This window comes from Oryx dammah, unplaced genomic scaffold (assembly GCF_014754425.2).
Source record: "Oryx dammah isolate SB20612 unplaced genomic scaffold, SCBI_Odam_1.1 HiC_scaffold_22, whole genome shotgun sequence".
NCBI lineage: Eukaryota > Metazoa > Chordata > Mammalia > Artiodactyla > Bovidae > Oryx > Oryx dammah.
In genome coordinates, this window is record NW_024070206.1 from 29,387,751 (window position 1) to 29,407,195 (window position 19,445).

Here is a 19,445-nt window from a genome sequence, read left to right on the forward strand (position 1 = left end):
TCAATCAGAATTCAGAGTTAGGGAAGACCACAAAGATCATGAAGCCTAACTCCATCCTGACAAGACACTCACATACATGCCCAGCGTAGGTTAAACAGCAGTACATCTGAAATGCAGGTGAGAAACTAGCAAATATACTTCATTAACAACAGAAAATCACCATTTTGCAATTTCTATAGTAATGAGTGATTCCAGCAAGAATTATCAATGAACACTAAAATCATTGATTTGAAGTTTGTCGGTAATCAGGATATTTACCATGGTCTCAATTTTTCTCCCCAAGGATTATTTACTAATTACAAAAGTGGGACTATGTACTAAGAACCTTTACAGTGAACTACTAGTGATCAGAGATAATTTCACCAATAGTAGAACAAAATGACATCAAGTACCTAAAACAATGCATTGGTATAAAGCATACAACCTCATCCTATGCCAACTACAACGTACACCAAGAACGGATAGCCTGAATCTAATTTTTATGAGAAGAGAAAAGCCCAAATTGAGGGGTACTCTATAACAGTAATATTATGATATTGATGTTAAATCTCATGAAGTTGATCATTATATAAGGAAATATCCTTGTTCTTAAGACATACAAACTGAAGTATTTAGGGCTAAAGTATCATGTCTGTAAATTACTCCCTTATAGTGTAGGAAAACAATTAGAAGTACATAAGTAACATTAAATAATGTAAACCAGATGTAGCAAAATGTTAATAACTGGTGACTAAGTGCAGATGTACAAGTGTTTGTTGTATTATTATTCAAACCTTCCTATAGGTTAGATATTTCTCAAAATAAAAAAAGTCAAATGATATGAAGAAGGTACTGGAGTCCTCTCTAGTGCCTGAGTAGTAGTAATCTGTCCTCTCCCAGGATTGGAAGTGTCTGGGAAGCTCACTACATCTTTTAAGGCAACCCAGGACACTATTACAATAGACTGCACCCAAAGATAAACTCCCTGGTACTCCATTAACTAGACTATCAGCTGGCCCTGGTCAGCCCCAAATAAGAATATCCATCTTCCAATGTAACAGCCCTTGAAGTACTTGAGTATGATTGTTGTATCTACTAAAGCCTGTCCTTCTGGGGCGAAACATTCCTTATCTCTACATGCAAACCTATGATAGGGTTTCTGGTCTCCCTGTATGTGGTCTTGGTAGGTTGTGGATGCACTCCCTGTAGTCTGACCCATTTATTATGTTAGCCACAAATGATATCATACCTGGCTAAGGGAATCAGAGCAAAATCTCTCAATTTCTACTTCCACTTCCCCAGCCAGGATCATACTGTAGCTGATAAATCATAGAGCCCATCAAGTCAACCAAACTCTTGCCCTTAACACAGCTGGGTTGTAAGGGTGTGAAGTTGGGTGCTTAGACCATGTCTTTACAACTAGCCCCATTAAATGTCAACTTGTCACGCAAACCCAGTATCCCAGTCCATCAGTTGTGGGTTCTCATCTTATTGCAAACAAAATGACAGAACAGTCATTACAAACACTTATTACAAACAGACAGTACCTCATCCTCCCAATCAGATCACGGTTGATTAAATGGCAGGGATCACATCTAGCATGTTCAATCTCCCCCAAAATCACATAATACTGAGCCTTATAGAAGATGTTATGTGTTGATTTCTTCATTAAAAATGAAAGCGTTCATTTTAAATGCAAGAGCAAATAGAAATACTGACCTAAAAGGTGTCTGACAAGAAGACATTATCTTATAACTAGAGAAACAAGGGAGATTTTAGGTTTTAAGGCCAACTGGAAAGTAATAAAAAGCAAGACTGTGCCTCGTACATAGATAAAAATACTACTAATAAATAAGTCAATGCCCTTCAAATGAAACATTTTCGTGCCCTCCTCTAAACTGCAAAGGAAACAACAAAGGATGTGTGTGAAACTGCAACTTAAAATTCAATACCTTTATTCATAAGGGAGCAAATAGGAAATCTTCCCTTCTCTCCTACAGAACTACTACCCAAAAATAATTACAGCCAAAGCCCTGGCTATTTGGGTAACAATCCTAACAAACGAAGCCTCCTGATGTAAGCATTGAAATATTTTTGCCTTAAACTCTTTTTAGAGAAATCCCTCCTATGTCTTCTTAAATGTAATTGAATCTTTGAAGTTCATCCAGCAATGAAGCTGATCCATGAAGAAGTTACTGTGGCCGTTGTGTTACAGTGATGCCCTCAGGGTAACAGAGTGGCCAGAGCTCTCTTTGCCACAATCACATGACTCCCAGGAACCACACACTTCTAGTTTCCCTGTTCTGTGCTCCTATATTCCTTCATTATCACACTTTTGCTGCCTTTCAGCTGTAGTCTCTCATGTCGCTAATTTTTACTTTTAATTATACTGGAGACTGAATTTTTAAAACCTGCCATAATGTTATATAAAGTAAGAATTCAAAAGCTCTGAGGAAGCTCTCATACAGTTTTACATCCAATCGATGACTCTCAAATTACACTATCTTTGGAGCACAGGCTCAGTGTCATCTATTTTGGCATCTCAGAAGCCATTTTCTACTTATATCCTGGGCCATGGCTATAATGAAGATAAATGCTGTCTAGAGTAAGATCTGTAATATTTACCTTCGAGCATGTTTCTGATTTCTTTGTCATGAGTGACCTCCTTTGCTGTCTGTCCATTCCCATTAACAACAGTAGTATCAGCGTTGTGCTCCAAAAGAAGCATTACCAACTCCTAAAACAGCAGAGAAATTATTTTTAGCTATTATTAAACTAAAACTTTATTGTACTATAGCCCTTATTCAAATTTCTAATTCTACTGAATGTTTACAATAGAAACAATGACTATGTAGGAATCTTTAAAGTCCTTTAGCTCTGTTTAAATTAAATGACTACTACGTAAGCATCATAAATGGAATACTCTACAGCTCAACTAATTGTGATAACTGATGACTGCCTACACAGTTGCCAATCTCCAATTAACACAGAGCACTTCTGTAACTGATTTTTAAAGTAAATTATCTGGTTGTTTTACCAAATTGATTCATGCGGTCACACTAAATATGAGTTAACAAACCTATTACTTAAAGTAGTAATTTAAATTAGATAATTAGAGCAGACAATACATTCATTTAATATTATTCTAAGCCCTGTTGAAAAAGAATAAATTCTTCAGCAGACTTAGATCTTTTAAAAATTAATTTTAATGTTTATAAGAAACAAGACATAATTTTCTGAAGTGATACAGACTAGTGGGATACAACACTAACAAAGGGATGGGTTATAATGAAGCACATGACTTCCGGAAGTCAATTTTCAACAGCGGAGTATCAGCCACATCCTTCATATTTACTCTGAGTGGCTAACAGCTCTCTCGGGAATTTGAAACTCATCAGCCCAGTATCATTGGTTCAGTTATATAACTTAAGACAGTACAGGTGGATGAGCATGCAAGAGATTTACAGGAAACTATTAGAGATTAGCTGTTTAATTTCACCAGGGTGTGTAGCACTCAGGCAGGGGATGTGGTAACACTTGCTCTTTAGTTCTACAGAAAGACAGGATGAAACACAGCGCTACCCTAACCTCTAGGTTGGCAGTACACTGAAACCCGTAGGAATTGATATTCTGTGTCATTACACGTTATGTTTTCCTATGAGTTTCATTTTTCCACTGGGCCATACAATTTTTACCATTCTTTAAAAAGAATCTTTTGTAGTTTAAAAAAAAAAACAAACCTTAAATATACACCCAAACACAGACAGGAAGAAAACAAAATACTCATTGTCCTGATCACTCCATGACCACCATAAATATTTTGGCAGGTTTCTTTCTAATCATTTTTCCCATGTGTAAGTTTAAGATTTTTTTAAAAATATATAATTTTATTTGTATGACACAATTAAGTCATACTCCACCTGCCTAATATATCATTTTCTAGGCTATTATAGTGTTCATGAACATACTTTTCACTAAATACTCTATAAAATGTATTACCACATTTTACATATAGAAAAATTGCTAAGAAGTGTAATATTTTAGTAAATTCTTATAAAATATCTTTGCATTTCCTATCTTTTTAAAGGAAAGATTTTGGGAGAAGTGTTTTCATGCTTCATGCAGAGAGTTCGTATTAGTAAAGAAAGTAGAACACAGAATGATAGAAAAATATTTATAAATCATATCTGAAAAGGAAACCACATGCAGGACATATAAAGAACTTTTTACAATTCAACAATTAAAAGATAATCCAATTAAAAATGGGCAAAGATAAAATGAACAATCAGAAAAGGAAATTAAGAAAAACGATTCCATTTACAATGGCATGGAAAAGAATAAAATGCTTTGACGTAAACTTAAGCATGGAGATGAAAGATTTGTACACTAAAACTACAAAATACAGCTGAAAGAACTTAAAGACATAACTAAGTGAGAAGACATCTAGGAGTCACGAATGGGAAGACAATATTGTTGAGATGTGAACACTACCCAAAGCAATCCACAGATTCAACGCAATCCCTATCAAATCCCAATGATGTTTTTTTTTGTCCAGAAACAGAAAATCCCACCCTAAAATTCACATGGAATCTCAAGAGACTCCAAATCACCAAAACAATACTGAAAAAGAACAAAGTCACACTTCCAGATTTCAAAATTTACCTCCAAGCTGATCAAAGTAATCAAGACAGTGCTATAATGACATAAAGACAGACATGTAGACCAATGGAAGAGCACAGAGTCCAGAAATAAACTCTCACATATGTGTTCAAATGATTTTCGATAAGGGTGCCAAAACAATTCAAAGAGAAAAGGACAGTCTCTTCAACAAATGGTGCTGGGAAAAACTGGATAGTCACATGTGAAAAAATAAAACTGCACCTGCATACTTTACACCACATACAAAAATTAACAGAAAATGGATGAAAGACTTAGTGGAAAACTTTAAAACTCTTAGAAAATATAAGAGGAAGCTACATGACATTAGATTTAGCAATGATTTTTTGGATACAACACCAAAAATATAGGTTAAAAAAAAATAAATTGGACTAACTCAAAATTAAAAAATTTCTACAACAAACAGCAATATCAAGAGCATGAAGAGGCAATCCAGAGTGGGAGAAAATATTTGAAAATCATGTATCTGATCTAGGATTTATATCTAGAATATGTAAATAACTCCTAAATAACTCAACACCAACCAACCAAACTATCGATTTTAAAAATAAGCAAAGAATCTGAAAAGGTCACATACTGTATGATCAGGTGAGGAGGTGAGGAGGTGAAGTCGCTTAGTCGTGTCCGATTCTTTGCGACCCTGTGGACTATAATCTACTAGGCTTCTCCCTCCATGGGATTCTCCAGGCAAGAATACTGGAGTGGATTGCCATTTCCTTCTCCAGGGGATCTTCCCGACCCAGGGATCCAACCCGGGTCTTCCACATTGGAGGCAGACGCTTTAACCTCTGAGCCACCAGGGAAGCTACATAACATTTGGGAAAAGGCAGAACTGTGGAGACAAGAGAAAGATCAGTGGTCGCCAGGGGTTGGAGTAGGAGGAGGGATGAACAAGGAGAGCATAGCGGATTTTTAGGGCAGTAAAAACACTGTAATGATAGACACATTTCGTTACATTTTTCTCCTTACACATACAACAAGAACGAACCCTAAAGTAAACTACAGACTTTGGGTGGTTGCAATGTGTTAGTGTAGGGTCATAACTTGCTTTAAGGGAAAAAAGAAAAAGGACCACACTGGTGAGGAATGTTGATAATGGGATGCATGTGTGTAAGCACAATATACATGAGAAATCTGTATCTTCCTCTCAATCTTGCTGTGAGTCTGAAACTACTCTACAAATTTGTCTTTAAAATTAAATAAATAAATAAGTATATGGGCAATGGATTCGATAGACATTTTTCCAAAGAAAAATGGCCAGTAAGTATATGAACAGATGCTCGATAAATCATTATGGAAATGCAAATCAAAACCAAATGAGATACCATTTCACAACCATTAGGATGCCTAAAATTAAGACTGACAACAAGTGCAATGAGGACGTGGAGAAAATGAAACCTTCACACAAGGCCAGTGGCAAAGTAAAATGGTGTATAGCTGCTTTGGAAATTAGTTTGGCAGCTCTGCAAAATACTCAACATAGAAATACCATGTGGTATGGCAATTCCACTCCTAGGTAAAGACACAAGAAAAATGAAAATATATGTCCATGACAAAAATCTTGCACATGAATGTTCAAAGAATATTCATAATATCCAAAAATTGGAAACAACCCAGATGTCCATCAGCTGATGGTGGGATAAATAAAATGTTGTTCCATACAATGGAAAGCTATGCTTAGTCGCTCAGTCGTATCTGACTCTTTGCGACCCCTGGACTACAGCCCACCAGGCTCCTCTGTCCATGGGGATTCTCCAGGCAAGAATACTGGAGTGGGTTGCCATGCCCTCCTCCAGGGGATCTTCCCAACCCAGGGATCGAACCCAGGTCTCCCACATTGTAAACAGATTCTTTACCATCTGAGCCACCAGGGAAGCCCAAGAATACTGGAATGGGGAGCCTATCCCTTTTCCAGGGGACCTTCCCGACCCGGGAATCAAACCAGGGTCTCCTGCATTGCAGGCAGATTCTTTACCAGCTGAGCTACCAGGGGAGCCCTTACAATGGAATATTATGTGGCAATAAAAAATGAAGTACTGATATACATTATAATCATGGATAAGCCTTGAAAACATTATGCTCAATGAAAGAAGCCAGTCACAGAAAATCATGTGTTATATGCTTCCATTAATGTTAAATGTCTAGAATGCACAAATCTAAAGAGACAGCAAATTAGTGGTTGCCAGAGCCTGGGGAGAAGGGGTAACGGAATAACAGCTTATAAGTACAAGATTTCTTTTGGGGTAATCCAAATGTTCTAAAACTGATTTGTGTTAATGGTTGCACATGTCTGTCAACATACCTGAATCACTGAATTGTATATGGGTGACCTGTAAAGTACATGAAATAGACCACAATCATGTGCCTATAGAAAGAGAGTAGAGATTATTCAAGCTGGGTACCACATGGCACATTCAAGTTAATAAATGTTATTTCTCAACCCAGCTCATCTAACTGTTTCATACAATCTCTGCAACTGCACCAGTGTTCTAGTAATTAATTGTCCCAATTTTCAAGAAAATATAAGAATTAATGTGGTGGACTTTCTGTTAGGGAAATTTAAATGGAATAAGTCTTGTTCAGGCTTCAGAAGCAGGAGAGACCTCTGACCTTGCTTCTGACCTGCCTGAGCACTGCCTGTGTTCTCTACCTCCCAAAAGCACAGCTAGTCAGGCAGCACTTTAAATAAGCAAGGTAGTGGGGTCTTGGAATTGAGTCCTAGAGGCCTGCCAACGGGGTTTAATGATATCCTATGACTCACACTTCAGTTCAGTCGCTCAGTCATGTCCAACTCTTTGCGACCCCATGGACTACAGCATACCAGGCTTCCCTGTCTTATCACCAATTCCTGCTGGAGCTTGCTCAAACTCATGTCCATTAAGTCGGTGATGCCATCCAACCATCTTATCCTCTGTCATCCCCTTCTCCTGACGTCAATCTTTCCTAGCACCAGGGTCTTTTCCAATGAGTCAGTTCTTCACATCAGGTTGCCAAAGTACTGAAGTTTCAGCTTCAGCATCAGTCCTTCCAATGAATATTCAGGACTGATTTCCTTTAGGATTGACTGGTTGGATCTCCTTGCTCTCCAAGGGACTCTCAAGAGTCTTCTCCAACACCACAGTTCAAAAGCATCAATTCTTTGGCACTCAGCTTTCTTTACATTCCAACTCTCACACCCATACATGACTACTGGAAAAACCATAGCTCTGACTAGATGGATCTTTGTCAGCAAGGTAACCTCTGCTTTTTAATATGCTGTCCAGGTTGGTCATAGCTTTCCTTCCAATGAGCAAGTGTCTTTTAATTTCATGGCTGCAGTCACCATCTACAGTGATTTTCGAACCCCCCAAAATAAAGTCTCTCACTGTTTCCATTGTTTTCCCATCTATTTGCCAGGAACTGATGGGACCAGATGCCATGATCTTCATTTCCTGAATGTTGAGCTTTAAGCCAACTTTTTCACTCTCCTCTTTCACTTTCATCAAGAGGCTCTTTAGTTCTTCTTGACTTTCTGCCATAAGGGTGGTGTTATCTGCATATCTGAGGTTACTGATATTTCTCCCGGCAATCTTGACTCCAGCTTGTGCTTCATCCAGCCTGGCACTTCACATGATGTACTCTGCATATAAGTTAAATAAGCAGAGTGACAATATACAGCCTTGACGCACTCCTTTTCCTATTTGAAACCAGTCTGTTGTTTCATGTGCAGTTCTAACTGTTCCTTCTTGACCTGCATACAGATTTCTCAGGAGGCAGGTCAGGTGGTCTGGTATTTCCATCTCTTGAAGAATTTTCCAGTTTGCTGTGATCTACCCAGTCAAAGACTTTGGCATAGTCAATAAAACAGAAGTAGATTTTTTCTGGAACTCTCTTGCTTTTTTGACGATCTGATGGATGTTGGCAATTTGATCTCTGATTCCTCTATCTTTTCTAAAACCAGCTTGAACATCTGGAAGTTCACAGTTCACGGACTGTTGAAGCCTGGCTTGGAGAATTTTGAGCATTACTTTGCTAGCGTGTGAGACGACTGCAATTGTGCAGTAGCTTAAACATTCTTTGGCATTGCCTTTCCTTGGGATTGGAATGAAAGCTGACTTTTTCCAGTCCTGTGGCTACTGATGAGTTTTCCAAATTTGCTGGCATACTGAGTGCAGCACTTTAACAGCATCATCTTAACTCATAAGATAAAACAAACAGCATTGTAAAAAGGTTACAGTAAAACCAGAGCTGCATTTTTGCATGAAAATTGATGGTGATATCAGTTTGTGGCCTGGGATTATAAGCAGGAACCCTGGAACCTGCAATCTGAAGTCACACCTGTGGAGTGGAAACACTGCTCAAGACCTCTTCCCAATTAGGACTCCAGACTGCTGTTCCTCAGGGCTCCCGAGCATGCGGTCTAAGCCTGGATACTGGTCAGCCCAATTTGGTGATGCATATGCTGTTACTCTTCTCTCTTGTTTCTATTTCTCTTTTCTTTTATTGACTGTATATTGAAATTAAGTTATATAATCCTCTATTAAATACTGAAATTGTTTGAGTGTAATGAGTGGTTTCTTTTGTTAATGACTCCTTCAAACCTGAAACAAAAGTAAAACTTTCGGCAATGGAGAAACAGACATAGAGAACAGGCCCATGGAGGAGGCGGGGGATGGCGGGGGGTGAGGGGGGAAGAGGAAGGAGAGGGTGAGATGTATGGAGAGAGTAACATGGAAACTTGCAGTACCATACGTCAAATAGATAGCCAATGGGAACGTGCTGTATGACTCAGGAAACTCAAACAGGGGCTCTGTGACAATTTAGAGGGGTGGGATGGGGCGGGAGGTTTGGGAGGGGGGGTACATGGGTGTACCTATGGCTGATTCTTGTTGATGGATGACAGAAACCCACAAAAATCTGCAAAGTAATTATTCTTCAATTTAAAAACTAAAGTGGAAAAAAAAAAAGAAAAACCCTACTTCCCTGGTGGTCTAGCAGCTAAGATGCTACACTTCCGGTGCAGGGGATCCAGGTTTAATCACTGGTCAAGAAACAAGATTCCACATGTTACAACTAAGTGTCTCACTGTGATGGAATCCTTCATACCACAACTAAGACCCAGCACAGCCAAATTATTTGTTTAATTTAAGAACTTTTTTTTTTTAAAAAAAAGAAAAAATGTGGAGCCAGACTGATATAAATCCCCAAAGGGCTGGACTATGGAAAATGGGCAGAAGAAATGGTATGCACAGAGATAGACAGTTACCTTTAAGAAAACAGAATATGCTTCAATTATGTGAAAACAGGCTACAGGGGGAATCAAGGCAATGCAGAGGGTCGGAGCTGCTTCCATGCAATCTCAGGGGTTTGGCAAGGGAAGCGACACCTTTGAAAGGGTTCAGAGGAATGAAATCAGACTGCAAGTTACAAAGAACACCTGACCACCCTGTGAAGAAGAGCAAACGTTCTCCGAGTGGGGTCCCCAGACCTGCAGTATCTGCACGAACCATGAAATTGGCAGAACTGCAAGTTCTTAAGCCCCTCTCAGACCCACTGAATCAGAAATGTCAGGGATAAGACCCAGAAACTTGTAGGTTAAGAAGCCCTCCAGGTGAGGAACTCAAGTGCTCAGGCAGAAGTCATCAGAAGAGGTTTTTATTTAAATCACAATTAGAAAAAAGAAGGCAGCTTGGTGACTGGATTCTACTGCAGGGATGGGAATGAAACACCCCTAACAGAGAAGTCACCAGCGATTTTTAGTATCTCAGTGGGTAGAGAAAGTTTTAATTTTCTTCAAGGGTCTGCTGTAGCATTATTCTTATATTTAAGGAAAAGAAGTTTTTAAGCCAAACTGTGCTTCTCTATGCCAACACTAAAGACCATCCTGCCCCTCTAACACTGTGTGTGCTCAGCTGTGTCTGACTCTCCACGACCCCATGGACTGCAGCCTGCCAGGCTCCTCTGTCCATGGGATTTTCCACTAAGAATACCAGAGTGGGTTGCCATTTCCTCCTCCAAGGGATCTTCCCTACCCAGGAATTGAATCCACATCTCTTTCATCTCCTGCACTGGACCTAACATTTTGTACAGATAGCAAAAGATTAGCTGTAATCTTCATCCCTCAGGATCTAGAATTCCTCATATAGTCCTGAGCAGTCTCTGGTGCTTTTTTCACAAAATTCCACCTCCAACCACTGTTCCCTAACAAGTTTTCCTCGTGTCAACTGAATATGTGGTTCTCTTCTGCACGGTCTGCCAACTCTCCACACTCATTAATTATTCAGTTAACATACTTAAGCTCTTACATTGTACAAGGCCCTCCAAACATCAGGGAAAACATATTTGGATGATGAATACTGAAGGGATCAGAGAAAGAGAAAGTGCTGACGAAAATCAGAGCTGAGATTAGGAGAGTGACTGGGGCATTGCTGGACAGGGTGGAATTACAAGGTTGGAAAAAAAAAAAAAAGATTGGAAAGGGCACTGGGAAACAGGGCAGTCCAGGTAAAAAGCAATGAGCATGTTCTCAAGCAGTCAGTAAAAAAGAGAATTTAAAGTGACAAGTACTTCAATGACCAATACAAACACTGCATAAAAAACTAGCGTGAAGGAAGAGAGAAACCATGTTAGAAACGTGAAATTCCAGAGCCCTGAGCAGTGAGGAGCCCAAACACACAGCAAAGACAGAAGACCTGGATGCCTGGAAAGAAGTATGAGGCCAAGATAGATTTCCAAATAATCCCCCAGGAGAAACGATGAAGCCTTAAGTGTGGATGGGTTTCTTAGGGGGACAGTTTCAAGAGGAAAGAGAAGAATAATTGTTTTAAAAATCAGAGGAACACCTAAAATGAAAAGTAAGGAAAATGAGCAAACACAAACAGGTAGGAACCAGAAGAGCAACCAAGGATGCAAGAGGAACGGACTTCGCAGTGCCTTTTCCCAGAGGAGGGATCAGCTTTGTGAGAACACAGCTCTGGAAAATACGGGACGAAACCTTAAATATAGTGAATCCCTGAGACTTCCCTGGGGGTCCAGTGGTTAAGACTTCCTTCCCACACAGGGAGACAGGGTTCGATCCCTGATCAGGGAACTAGATCCCACACACCACAACTCAGAGTTCACATGCTGCAACTAAGTCCCAGTACCGCCAAGTAATTAAATTTAAAAAAATTTTTTTAAGAGTCAAAGGAAAATGCTGGAAATAAGATAAAGAATGCCTTTAATGACCTCAGTAGACATCAGAGAGCAGTTGAGAAAACAATCAGTAAATCTGAAGACAGGTCAACAGAAATTAGTCAAACACTAAGAGATAGATGGCGTGGAGTGAGTAAGTGGTAGGAAAAGGGGAAAAGAAAGGAGAGAAAACACAGAACTGAGCACCCATTTAACAAATGTATAGTAAGTTACTGAAGAATTTGCATGAAGTAGTACTTTCTGAATATAGCCAAAAAAGAATAAAAAGGGAAAAAAGATGAGGAAAGCAGCATCTGCTACTATTTGGCCTGGTAACTCCAGGGCAGTTTGCCTTCTGAAATGCCATATCCTGCTAACCATTTCCATAACTCTGCAGGTCAGCCCTCTCGACCTCGACCCTCTGAACTCACTCATTCATTACCGTAACTACAGCCACTTGATTTCTGATGTTTAAGTGCCACCTCCAGGCCTCTACTGTTTGGGGGGGCCTATCCCTACTGTTACCAATGAAGCAGATCTGCACAGGCATCTCCTTTTTCTTGGTGGCATGCAGGATTTTAGCAGTTCCCCAACCAGGGATGGAACCCACGCCCCGTGCAGTGGAAGCACGGAGTCTTAACCACTGGATCACCAGGGAAGTTCCCCACAATGCAATTTCCTAAAGGCAGCTCTGGACCTCAGAGGACATAGAAACAGCTTCTCAGTGGTGCTGGGGCCTTTTCTGCCCAATTTTTCAGTGTTTTGGTAGATGATGCATCTCCAGGCCCTCTCAGGGCACAAATTATCTGGTATGATCCATATTCAACTCAGCATGCCTGCTTATTTAAAAGCTTCAATTATCTGCCATGGCATTTCTGGCATTTTGTCCCCTAGAATGGGGGCCACTGCTTTGCTCATGCTGCTAAGAGCCTTCCAGATACACCTCAACTTGTACCATCAGAAGAAATCAACAATGGTCAGAAGCCAAAGACAGATGCTCCAATAAAAGTCATGACACCTTGTCCAGTCTCTGGACCTGATTCAATTTCAGACTTAGAACTATGTTATCAAAGGAGAGGCCAGACCCTGGAAGCGAAGATTCTGCAGCCCCGAAGCAAATATTCAGTCATGAATCTCTCAGACCATCCCCAAAGGGACCAATGACCATTTGCTCAAGTAACTGTACGCCAGGGAAACGGGAAAACCCAAACATTTCACAAGTTACTAAGTATAAGATGCATGAGACTCAGCCTCTTGCATTATCTGGCCCCTCTGTTAGACACAAGGCATACAGAGGAGTGAGATAGTAAAAGACACCTGGGCCAGGTCTGCTTCAGAGTGTATGCACTGAGTCCACACACTTATCCAGAGGACACTCTCCAGTCTCTAAATGTGTAATTGGAGCAGACATGTTAAGTTGTTGGCAAACGCTCACATCCCTTCCTTGGTCTACAGTGTAAAAAAGCCACAGGGAGGCTCTAAGTCTGCCCTACCCCATATCCCTGCCAGGATAAATAAAAACCAATATCCCACTTGGGGAGGATGACAGCAATTAGTGCCACCCTTAAAACCCCGAGTATGCAGGGCTGACGGTCCCTACAATGCTTCTATTTAACTCACCAATCTGTCACTGTGAAACCAGAAGGAAAGCGGAGGACGGCAGTGGACTCCCACAAACTCAGCCAAACAGCCCCAGTTCTAGCCATTCTGCCAGATGCCAAATCTTTGCTGGAGCTGGTTAATACTACTTATGTACGCAGTACACAGCAACTAATCTGGCAAACATATTCCTATCCTCACTAAGAAGAAAAGACAGAAGACACTGTATTCACACAGATAATAGTACACATTTACACTTGTAATTCTGCCTCAGAACCATCTGGGCATCCTGCAGAAATCACCCTGGTCCACTTCACCAATGATAGCCTGGTAACAAAACCAGATGAGCGAGGAGGAGAATGCTGAAGGTCTTAATAAGATATATGCGCTTCAGAGGGTGGGCATCTTATGATTCAGGGGCTTTTTTCATATCAGTAAATTCTCAGGGGTTCAGTGGTATGGGTAACATCAGGACACTGCTCCCAAAGTGATGAACTTGCACTTCCATCTTGCACTTCCTGAAACAAAGGAGGAAGCACAACGCCTTCCTTCAGTTTCAGGGACAGCATATTCCACATCTAGCAGAAACGTTCTGATTCCTGTGCCAGATGAGAGAGGAGACCTGAACATTTGGCTCCTGCGTCAAAAGACCAGGAGGCAAGAAGAGTCGCCATCTTAGCAGAGGTAATTAACGTGAGCATCAGAAGAGAGGAGGACTACACACCACAGAAACACAGGACCACACTTCACGTGCAGATGATACACTGAAGTGCGTCTCCTGGTGTTTCCTTGTCCAACTTTGACAGTAAATGGACAAGTGTAACAACCCCAGTCTAAGAAGGCATGGTATCCAAGGACTGGGACCTGCAGGCTTGGGGGCCTGAGCCTCTCCCCCAGATAAGCCCCAAAGACAAGATCTGCGAGCCGAGGGGAGGGAGAATCTAGAGCACGTAGTCCAAGAGGGAGGAGAAGATTCAGCTGTGGCCCCAAAGCCGATTCCAGCAACAGGAGCTCCCCACGGTCAGCTGAGGCAGCCCTCGTGGGAGGATCAGCTTGACCCCAGCCTCTGCTCACCCCTCCTTTCAAAGGTGTGACCCTTAGCATGCCGATAAGCCTGTTGCACACTAACCTCCATCTCTGTCTGCCTTCTCAGGAGCTCAATCTACAAGAAATAGCAATGTTTACACCTAAATTTTAGGGACGTCATGTTGTGGTAAAAGCAGCAATACACATCAAGGTGTCTGGACAGTGCTCGACTCACAGAAGACACTTGACGTGTAAGCATGAGGAAGCATGCCCTAGGGAACAAGACAGACAAAGCTTATGTGGACGCCAGGATTATCTATATCCTCTATATTCCAGGTGAGAGATACAAAATACCTGAGACACAGAACACAGGAAGCCTTGATTTCTATGTAGTCTCAGCTCCAGCAAAAGATAGTAAGTGCAAACAAAGGTCCACACTACAATCCAACCGCTAACTGTATTGACTGTATTCCAATATTCAATTGACTGCAGAAGATGTAAAAACCCCAGAAATAGAACTGCATTTGAAAAATAAAGAAACAAATGCTAAATACGACATCTTAAAATCCTGAAATATTAATTCTTATTAAAGAACAGTAGAGGTCGCTAGTGGGCCAAGAAAAGCCTACAGGTACCTTATAAAATTTTGGAAGCTGCATTTTATATATTTGAAAGGATAAGAATTTAAAGTGTTTTGTAAGAAACCACATCCCTTTTCAACTCCTCATTCTATTTATCAAATCACCACCCAATCATATTTTAAACTATCTCCGTGGTAAAAGATCACATCAGAAGAGGATAATTTGATTCCTTTCATGAGTACAATTAGAAATTAAACTTTTTCAAAATTTAATCATGCTTAGATATTGAGCACATAAATTTTTAATGTTTCGTCTGTGGCATGACCATTTAGCTTCAGCTCAATCTTATTTTCTAACACAAGTGATAACATCATGTGTATGCTAATATTCAAATCAAACTAAGGCCTAATTTAGCATGGTCTTATGTTCCAAGTTCAACGAAATAGTCAAATATGCAGAGAAGCCAGCACAGATCCATGAACTGATTGGATCTAGGTAATTACACAGATGGTAATTATGCAGTAAGACTGGTGCTTGTGGAGGATACAAATTAAGTGGAATGTATACAATTCCTTGGGAGCAAGATTAACACAATCTAGTGGTAGAATTAAGACACAGCAACGAAGATACCATGTAGAAGATGAATGACAATGCTATAATATTCTCAGGAAATCTGGAAAATAACAGCTTCCTTCTCATTGCAGTAAGTCAGGAAAGAATTTAGGGGACAGCACTTGGGCTATACTTTCAAGAACGGGTAGACATGTGTCATGTAGAAATAGATGGCCAAGAACTTTCCGAGGTGCCCAGAGAGGAATGAGAAGGGCAGGGCTATGAAGGAAAACAGCAAGCAGTTCACATATGAGTCAGGAAAATTAAACTATCTGCAGCTCATTTTTTAACCTCCCCCTCCTCTGACCTCAGAGTCAAGCATAGCAATTAACCCACTACCTTAATTTTTTTTTTTAAGTATAATGGGTATTTTTATCCATTGAAGACTCTGTATGTGGTCCACAAATATCAATATATGAACAAATAGACTAAATAGTGTGGAATGTACTAATTCAAACATGCTGAGCACACACTTCCTGGGTTGATTAATAATTTATATGAAAATCAGTTAAGTCTAATCATAATAATGAAAAGTATAAAACCATATAATAAATTAATTTTTAACTTGTGATATATGCACATAAATCTTTCAATTATGGGGATTACAAAACTACCTTTTTGGAGTATGTTAGACAATGGTTAATAAACAGAACAAACAAGAAATTCACTCTATGTCATAATTAACCAGATCACTGAAATAATAAAAGTACCAGGAAAAAGGTGAAGTAAATTTTGGCTATGGTGGCATAGAGATCAGTGAATTATCATCCTGAAAAATAGGGACAAAATTGGACAAAATTATAAAACTACTCATTTCACGGGGCGAGGCATCGACTAAAGCAGGGGCCCCAAACTCCGGGATCTAATGCCTGATGATCTGAGGTGGGGGTGATATAATAACAACGGAAGCAAAGTGCACAATAAATGTAATGCAGTTAAATCATCACCAAACCACCCCTCCCTGCCCCTGGTCCTTGAAAAACTGTCTTCCACGAAACCGGTCCCTGGTTCCAAAAAGGTTGGGGATCACTGGATTAAAGAAACAAATTGAGAGGCACACTCAACAGGAACTAGAACTTCAGGTAAGAACAAGAATCTTTAACCTAGCCACAGGCTATGGTCACGCCCCAACCCCCACTCCCCAAGAAATCTGACAGGCCAGGGCTGGCAATGAAAACCAGTAGCTCTGCCAGAGGGAAGTGATTTGGAGCAATAGGACAAGAGGTCTTGTCAGTAAAACCAGCAAATTCAGTAGGAAATAAACGGAAAAACCTACATCACAAGGCTCCTTTTCCCATTAGAGTATATCAGCCTTCTGAGTCTGTTTCCACAAACCCAGCAGCTGAAAACACCATAAATGTATTACTAGACAGTTCTGGATTTCAGAAGTTCAAAATGGACCTCACCGAGCTAGAATCAAGGCGTCAGCAAGGCTACTGTCCTTTCAGAACTTCCAGCAGAGAACTCACTGCCTCTAGCTTTTCTAGCTTCTAGAGGCTGCCCACATGCCTCGGTACCCTTGCTCCATCTTCCAAGTCAGAATCACTGTATCTCTCTGCCCATTCTCTCCTTGGCACCTCTCCCTCTCCCTCTGATCCTTCTTCTGTCTCCCTCTCACTTTTAAGGGCCTCTGTGGTCACACTGGGCCCACCAGATAATCCACAACAACGTTCCTATGTTAAGGTCTGCTGATGAGCAACTTCAATTCCATCTACAGCTTTGACTTCCCCTTGCCATGTAACCCAGCGTGCCCACAGGCTTCAGGAACTAGGATGAGCACATCTCTGGAAGGCCATATTACGCCTACCACACAGGGCAAACGGCAAAGCAGCCTGGAAGTGAGAGAACCAACGAAGGACGAGGCAAGCCACCCACACACTCCTGGCTGAGAGTGCAGGGGACGGAGGAGAAGGCCCTGCACAAAGTAAAAGCAGAGGGAGAAGTGAGAAACGGCTTAACACTGACAGCGGACCACACTCACGGACCCCGTCAGCAGAGGGTAGAAGCCTCGTTGGACTGAGCATTCAGGTAAAGCCTCCACCCAAACGCTGGCTGAGCACTAAGCTATGCAGACGCAGGGGGTGAAGTCTAGGAAATTTAGTCCACTGAAAGTGTTACAACAAAACCCCCACAGACAGGATGGCTTAAATATGATTTACTTCTCACAGTTTCCGAGGCTGGGAAGACAGAGATGAAGGCACAGAGCTGGTGGCTGGTGAAAGCCTATTTGTTGGTTCACAGATGTCCGTCCACCTTCGCATTTTGTCCTCATCTGGCAGAAGTGGCACAAGAACCCTCGAAGGTCTCTTCTGTAAGAGAACTAATCCCCTTCACAAAAGGTCTACCATCATGACTTAATCACCTCCCAAAGGCCTCCTAATACCATCACACTGGGATTTCTATCTCAGGGGGACAGACATCCGGTAATAACAGAAACCATGCTCAGACGTTAAGACAGTTTTTAAAAAATCAGCAGAGACCTTCCCTGGTGGTCCAGTGGTTAAGAATTTTGTCTGTGGAAAAAAAAAAAAAAAGAATTTTGCTTTTGATGCAGGGGATGTAGATTTGACCCCTGGAATCTGTATGCAGGTCAGGAAGCAACAGTTAGAACTGGATATGGAACAACAGACTGGTTCCTAATAGGAAAAGGAGTATGTCAAGGCTGTATATTGTCACCCTGCTTATTTAACTTCCATGCAGAGTACATCATGAGAAACGCTGGGCTGGAAGAAACACAAGCTGGAATCAAGATTGCCGGGAGAAATATCAATAACCTCAGATATGCAGATGACACCACCCTTATGGCAGAAAGTGAAGAGGAGCTAAAAAGCCTCTTGATGAAAGTGAAAGAGGAGAGTGACAAAGTTGGCTTAAAGCTCAACATTCAGAAAATGAAGACCATGGCATCTGGTCCCATCACTTCATGGGAAATAGATGGGGAAACAGTAGAAACAGTGTCAGACTATTTTGGGGGGATCCAAAATCACTGCAGATGGTGACTGCAGCCATGAAGTTAAAAGACACTTACTCCTTGGAAGAAAAGTTATGACCAACCTAGATAGTATATTCAAAAGCAGACATTATTTTGCCAACAAAGGTCCGTCTAGTCAAGGCTATGGTTTTTCCTGTGGTCATGTATGGATGTGAGAGTTGGACTGTGAAGAAGGCTGAGCGCCGAAGAATTGATGCTTTTGAACTGTGGTGTTGGAGAAGACTCTTGAGAGTCCCTTGGACTGCAAGGAGATCCAACCAGTCCATTCTGAAGGAGATCAACCCTGGGATTTCTTTGGAGGGAATGATGCTAAAGCTGAAACTCAAGTACTTTGGCCACCTCATGCGAAGAGTTGACTTATTGGAAAAGACTCTGATGCTGGGAGGGATTGGGGGCAGGAGGAGAAGGGGACGACCCAGGATGAGATGGCTGGATGGCATCACAGACTCGATGGACGTGAGTCTGAGTGAACTCCGGGAGTTGGTGATAGACAGGGAGGCCTGGCGTGCTACAATTCATGGGGTCTCAAAGAGTCGGACACGACTGAGTGACTAAACTGAACTGAACTGGGGAACTAGGATCCTGTATGCTGTGGGGCAACTAAAATCATGCCACAACTACTGAACCTGTAAGCCACAACTAGAGAATCCCTGTGCCACAATCAAAGATCCTGTATGCTGCAACTAAGTCCTGATGCAGCCAAATAAATACATAATTAAAAAAAGAAAACTACTCTCTCTCTTTCTATATATATATATGTATGTATGCTTAAAAGGAGAGAGAGAAGAGACATCAGCAGGCCAGACACATTCCAGATTTCACAGATG

At 41.1% G+C, this 19,445-nt stretch overlaps 1 protein-coding gene across 1 annotated transcript in view; it reads right to left on the reverse strand.

Annotated features, from left to right (window-relative positions):
- Positions 1-19,445, reverse strand: part of OSBPL1A (oxysterol binding protein like 1A) — a 221,221-nt gene that overhangs the window by 174,265 nt on the left and 27,511 nt on the right. The window contains exon 6 of the mRNA XM_040264746.1: positions 2,605-2,716. Within this exon, the coding sequence (XP_040120680.1) occupies positions 2,605-2,716 (112 nt within the window). The remainder of the gene's footprint in view (positions 1-2,604; positions 2,717-19,445) is intronic.